Source organism: Tachypleus tridentatus, chromosome 9, assembly GCF_004210375.1.
Source record: "Tachypleus tridentatus isolate NWPU-2018 chromosome 9, ASM421037v1, whole genome shotgun sequence".
Taxonomy (NCBI): domain Eukaryota; kingdom Metazoa; phylum Arthropoda; class Merostomata; order Xiphosura; family Limulidae; genus Tachypleus; species Tachypleus tridentatus.
This window is the reverse complement of record NC_134833.1, coordinates 23,346,554-23,353,748: the sequence shown is the minus strand read 5'-3', so window position 1 is coordinate 23,353,748 and position 7,195 is coordinate 23,346,554. Positions and strand designations below refer to the sequence as shown.

At 36.0% G+C, this 7,195-nt stretch overlaps 1 protein-coding gene across 1 annotated transcript in view; it reads right to left on the bottom strand.

Annotated features, from left to right (window-relative positions):
* Positions 1–5,329: 5,329 nt before the first annotated feature.
* The window catches only part of LOC143224855 (fasciclin-1-like), a 56,488-nt gene continuing 54,622 nt past the window's right edge, over positions 5,330–7,195 (bottom strand). The window contains exon 13 of the mRNA XM_076453223.1: positions 5,330–7,079. Within this exon, the coding sequence (XP_076309338.1) occupies positions 6,883–7,079 (197 nt within the window). The 3' untranslated portion in view covers positions 5,330–6,882. The remainder of the gene's footprint in view (positions 7,080–7,195) is intronic.

The following is a 7,195-nucleotide window of genomic DNA, read 5'->3' as shown; positions in this document are numbered from 1 at the left end:
ATGAAGATTATATAATTATGAGCAAACTAAAACCAGTTTCACCACAGGTTCTCAGAGCCACCATCTGGTTAAATACTTCCCTCTGTCAAGAGAAAGTCATTCGGGGAAGTCTCGCTATCGAAATCCTTCCCGAAACTCACAATTTGTTATTTAATAAGAGAAAAAAAAGACGAAACCGATAATCATTTTAACAATGGAAAACAAACGTCCTATCCGCTCATTGAAAGATAGCAAATCCAAACTTTCATCCACTTTATGAACAAATTAAACTCACTATTGTGGTTTAATACTAGACGATAAAGTGATTACCTAACACAGCACATAGTAACAACAGTATACAGACAGTGACCATATAACACAGTACATAGTACCAACAGTGTACAGACAGTAAATACCTGATACAGTAACAGCAGTATACAGACAGTGACGGCCTGATACAGTAATAATAGTATAAAGACAGTGACGACCTAACACAGTAACAGCAATATATTGACAGTAACGATCTAACACAGTAACAGTATACAGACAGTGACGACCGTCATCATAGTGCGGTGAATGCGACTACTTTCATTTTGTACATTTTTCTTATAGCTACCAATACTACACATAGCATGCTATTATCCAACTGAATTATTCGCTCGCTGGCTTCTTCCTCGTGGAAAAATAGTTTCTCTTCACTCGTCGATGCAAAAAAAATATTGAACAAAACTTTACGACGTGAGCTGGGTCTGTGTGAAAGAGATAACGTTAATAAACATTTTCATGTGTTTCAGGTAGTATCCACACTTATATAGTAAAGCCAAAGAAATTACTTCATGCTGCAAGTTTAAAAACAACACAAAACAACTTACATTTTCCAACGTCAAAATGTAACATCGCAAATTCAAACATCGAAGTAACATCCAGAATTGGGGTCTTGTATTTAGTGAATACATAACATTTCTCAGCATCTCGTGAGCACGAGAAATAAACAGTTGTGTTAAAAAAACTCATAGACTTCCAACATATTAATCTCTAATTTTGAACAGACGAAACGTTGTTTGTAAGTAATTCCTGCTGCTACAAAGTATTTGCCTTGCTTTTAACAGAGTCGGAGAGATTGACTGCGACTTACAAAACGTACCGCGACGTGAACCTTAAATCTCTCGATAAGTAGACCGGCACGTTAGCCACTATCTGCGCTAGCCGTCCCTAATTTAGCAGTGTAAGGATAGAGGTAGGGTAGCTAGTTATCGCCACTCTTTACAAACGAATAGTGGGATTGACCGTCACTTATAATGCCCCAACGGCTGAAAAGGCGCCCATATTTGGTGCGATGAGGATGCGAACCCGCGACCCTCAGATTACGAGTCGCACGCCGGGCCACTTTTTATGTAATGTAAACATTTTGTTAGATCGTGATATATAAGGGTCTTTTTAAATCAAATATGATTACTTCATTATTACTATTTAAGACCCTAAATTTCCTTAAATGTCTTTGTACAACCAATGTTTGCGTTTGAACAGGAAATGGAAGCTAAGCTATCTCGATTATTTTTCTTTATCGTCAGAAAATGTTTAGAATTGTAAACACTTGTTTAAAGACAGCTAACAAGAAAAAACATGTTGCAAGCAGTCTTTAGTATGTCATAAAAAATTAAATCATATCCAGACTTCAGAAGGACCGAATCTATTCTGCAAAGTCTCGATAAAGCAACTAGAGAATGAAACTGACGAAGCAGCCGGCGCTACCAGGTGGGTTAAGGCGCTCGCCTCGTAATCTGAGGGTCACAGGTTCGAATCCCCGTCACACCAAACATGCTCGCCTTTTCAGCAGTGGGGGCGTTATAATGTGACGGTCAATCCCATCATTCGTTGATAAAAGAGTAGTTCAAGAGTTGGCGGTGGGGGTTGATGACTAGATGCCATCCCTTTAGTCTTACGCTGCTAAATTAGAGACGGTTAGCGCAGATAGCCGTCGTGTAGCTTTGCGCGAAGTTCAAACCAAACGAAGCACCCGTCGATTTATTTCTACGCAATCGGACTGTTGAAACAGGCTCTGGTCATCTGAAAGGGCATGACAGAACGCGATGCTATGGATTCCATCGACGTGATTGACGTTCCGAAATAGTTTTCCTATAACGAACGCAACTTTTGTATACCTCAACATTCCCTGCCATGTGTCCTACCGGCGGGTCACAACCGACTTTTAGTTATTGACCGCGTGACACACCAGTGAGTCACAGACAATTATGTTTAAAAGCCATTTTTGTTCCTCAGTTTGGACAATGTGACTGGTCCTTGGCAGCTTTCGAATGTTTAATCTAATTTATGCTCTACTTATCGTGCAACAACGAACGTGTTAATACAAGCTTCCGTGGTTCAAACATACTGTTCATAACTTGACCTACACCATGCAAAGCTGTGTAAGAAATTAGGATTGTAATTGATATTTTCAACCTGAATTGTAACTCATACACGCTTCGTTTAACAACTTAGCACCTGGAACTGACTGTCACTCTTTTAACGGATAAACACCTGAAAATACGCAAGTTGTTTAGCTTTACTGCGTATTGCATTCCGAACCCATTAACCTATCGGTCCGCAGCCTGGAACGACAGTTTTATAAACTGAATTTAATATTATTATATTACACTTACGTAAACGATGGTACCTTAGAAGACATCATGTCAAGAGTACGTACACAGATGTCAGGTATTTGTTCAAATCGTTAAAGTTTTTTTTAGTGTTTTTCTTTAGCTAACGAAATTATAATTACGTTTAATTAGGAGAGTTTTAAACTAACACTTTGTTGTCGATCTATTAAGCAGAAGTGATCTTGGTGTTTCGAAACTTTATAAAAGTTTCAAGTTCTCACTAAGCCTATCAATATAAATCACTATAAGAAATATTATATAATCTGTGTTTCCAGGAAGAGCTTGATTATGAAGTAAACAATATGTACCAGAATTATTTTGGTTGTCTTTATATCTGAATATTGATTTCTTTCTTCGTGTTTTCTTGCTTCTGCTCGTTTCAATCGGGAACTTACTCGTAACATCGAACATCTCCGATGTAGATACACAAAGTTTGTCTTTATTAAAGAACTAAGATACAATCCAAATATACAAATAGAATCCTTACACGTCCAAAGATACGGGCCTCTACTGTCTGCTACATTTAACAAAAAACAAAACGCGTTTTCGTAATAATAATAATAATAATACAATTTGCTATTGAATAATAGAAATTAATTACCCTTGCTGTAAAATAACCTGAGACAGAAAACCAAGGAACTTTATAGAGTTCTTTTTCCTGTGTCTTCTCTTTTGCTACACTTTAACAAGCATAACTTTTTACAAGTCCAAATATCAATATATTTAGGCAGTTTACATTTTCAGAATCCTCTCAAATAATAATAATAAAACATATTGGCTCTAGGGACTCGGATCTTTGGAAATAATTACATCATACATACTTGAAACAGATAATATAGCCAAAGAAAACAATACGTACGAAGTCTTCTTCATATTTTTATGAGAAAGTATATCCTCTAAACAGAGCAACGTTAAGCCTTAAGGTTGTTACTTTTCTACACACACACTGATATAGAAGAAATTGAGAAATGTAGTTCTGTTTAGACACGTCACACGGAGAAGCCTTGAATCAAACGACATACAACTATCATTAAGAAAAAAACATGTGTTCACTTGGTAATAATTACTTTATAAAATAGTTTGGTCGTTGCAATATCTTGTTCACCTATGGAAAAAGCAATAGTAGATGTGTAACAAAACGAAACGGAACTTAACGCTCCATTTGTCTTATTTTTTCATAAGATACACCGTTTCTACTTTGGAAACATGAACGCACATCCCTGAAAGTAGTTTTAGAAACGGATTCCAGAATCATTCGTAATCACGGCAAAGCTACTAATACTGTCTTCCCTAACTTTGTGTCACTAACCAAAGGGAAGTAGTCAGTTAGCTGCACCCCGTGTCTATGCTAACGGATTGGCTAGCACTTCTTTAATTACACTGACAACTTAAAAAAGTGGGGGAATATGTCATAGTATCACAAGGATTCGAACTCCGCTTTCCAGATGCGAAATCCAGAGGGACAACATAGGCACCAAAACTAACGTTGTCTAGCCGTACGAAATGTATTCAGAAATCATTTAAATAGAAAATTAAACGACTTGTTTGTTGGTAAAATATAGATATTTTTAATGTTATTTATTCCACAAGTACCTTTTGTTCTTACAATTTTTTTACCAAGCTGCCATTAATTAAATGTTTACACATTTCACGATCAAATTCTTACTTCATTGTCACGTTTCCAAATAACATTCATTTTGTGAGGTTTTTGAGTTTTCTCTTAATGTGTTCTTAATGCAACAACTTTTTTTTATATAAAATGCTCTGATTTCTGATTAATTGACAATTTAAAAGGCACATCCTATAAAATCGAAGTAATTTCGTAAAAAAAAAAAACGATTTTTTTATTTAAATGGTGTGTGTGTGTGTGTGTTTCCTACAGCAAAGCCACATCGGGCTACATGCTGAGTTCACGAGAGGAATCGAACCCCTGATTTTAGCGTCGTAAGCGGGGGACTTATTTAAATGGAAATAGGTCATAAGCATGCACTTGCTACAATTTGGAAAACAAAAATTATGTTCGCTGTTACTATTTTTATAAAATTAAGAAAACACGAATGTTCTGTTGGTGTAACAATTTTTAAGTAAATTTCAAGCATATTTTTCTTGTAACGATACCTATTAAGCTAAGCCTCTCACGAATCTCGAATCAATGTTGAAGGGTGCACTCAAGAATCGAGTACCACAAATATATATGCAAAAACGGCTCGTTTGGGTTGAGAAAATATTTTACGTAGAAGAGCGAACAACGTTTCGACCTTCTTCAGTCATCGTCAGGTTCTCAAAGAAAGAAAGAGGTAGCTGACCAGAAGCTGACCACATGTTTGAAAGGGGTTGTGTAACTGTCATACATGTGGTCAGCTTCCAGTCAGTTACCTCTTTCTTTCTTTGTGAACCTGACGATGACCGAAGAAGGTCGAAACGTTGTTCGCTCTTCTACGTAAAATATGTTCTCAATCCAAACGAGCCGTTTTTGCATATATATTTCTCTACAAGTGGGTTCTCTCGACATCACCGAGTGCCACACAAACCCGACATATATTACTGGGAAGCCCAATTTACGGCGTTTACTTGCATTGTATACGGAACGGCAAATACAAAAAGTTCCACAAAAATATTGATACATGTATTCTGCGTCTACAATACTTATATATATATATATATATATATATAGATATATAGATAGATAGAGATTCAACACAAGTCAAAAAAGGCTTTATTTTTTAAATCCATGTATCACACTAAACCCTGAATGTAGCATATTTATTTTATAGACTAGCACGTTGTTCGTATGAAACTTTTATTGTACAATGTCGACTTTCGCGATGCTGGCTTCAGCGAAATGGGTAGATTAACAAATGACTTGTACATTTATAATAGAACCTGGGTATAATATAGCTGTCGATACATCATTTAGATTACTACAATGTGTGTGTGTGTTTTCTTATAGCAAAGTCACATCGGGCTATCTGCTAAGCCCACTGAGGGTGATCGAACCCCTGATTTTAGCGTTGTAAATCCGTAGACTTATCGCTGTACTAGCAGGTGGCTACTACAATGAAAACAATAGGTGAGACTGTTGTTTAAATACTTGTACCCACTGTTGAACCTCGTCAAAAAAATATATCAGACTTGACAATATTACATTACTCTAGAGTTTAAAGCGGCGGTCAATTATATTCACTGTTGACCGTGGGTAGTTATTTCATAGGTGCATCGTTCAATAAAGAAATATGATGACATATAATGTAACAAAACACACACAGAAAGAAAATAGTGTCAAATTTACACACACATCAGTTGTTCAGTTAAACAAAAACTAAGTATATGTCTTAACAAGACCTTTCATTTATCTTAAACATTAACTAAAAGTACTGGTTAAAGCCATTGTTACTTTCACAAATCACCACATCAGAACTATGCACCTTAACACTCCTACGAAAAGTGGGGCCTAATAGGCCCCAGAGCAACTTTTCGTAATAGTGTTAAACTAGGATATCAATGAAATTCTAAACAATGAACAATAGGGTTACGTCTACACCAAACAAACAGTACAACCACAAACAGTATTATTCGAACACTTATTATCGTGTGTGGGAGATGATGCTTGATTAAGAAAAACAAACTTAGGCCTAAATTGCAAGAGTAGGGTTAAAATTAATTCGTTAAAGGCTTAAGTACAATTCTATACATATTGTGAGCAAATTTATATTTCAAGTTTCAGTGGTTTTTAATATTACCTTACTAAGAATTACAAAACGTATTAAGAAGCGAGTAAATTTTGATTATTTTTTTTAGAATTTCCATTGAATATTTTATCAATTTGTCTGGTTACAATAATTTTATGATACATATAAATCAACGCACACTCATTTGTTCGCTTGACTTGTCATTTTCCTTAGATTTTCACTCCGTCAACGAATCACAAACAAGCAGTATCTGCCGACGTCATTAAGATTCTAGTTGAAATAAATTCAGTCCTCCAATCGTTATGAGTTGCCTTCATAATAAAAATTCCATTTTCCTTCCCGGGTCACAGCAGTGTATCAATAACCGTAAGTTCAGTTGTACATAGTTTAATCATCTTTACGTCTTGGGATCTTTTGGCTCATTCCAGCCTGTGTCACACAGGTCTATCAAAGGTCCAAACAAGAACAGACAAAGAACCTGGATCCATTTCAAATAATAGGCTCTCAGTGACGATATAGAATGACCTGAGAGGTAGGGTAGACCAGAATAGAACAGTTTACATTCCACGCAGAAGCGCCAAACTCACTAAAACTATCGCTATAGAAACTGACAAGGTCGTAGTGCCCCCTGTTACCGTAATTTCTCCGGGCTTTACCATAATACGGTCGATGACGTGAATGATGCCATTGGTTGCTTGAATGTCTGGTCGAACAATCGTAGCTCTAAGGTTTTGCCATTCAAGAGATAATTGTCCTACATAAATATGAAGAGAAGAAAATACACATTTTTAGCAGGAAAAAACAACAACAAACAAAAATAAATAAATACAATATTAAAAGTTAATATAATTATAGTTACTTGATAGTTAT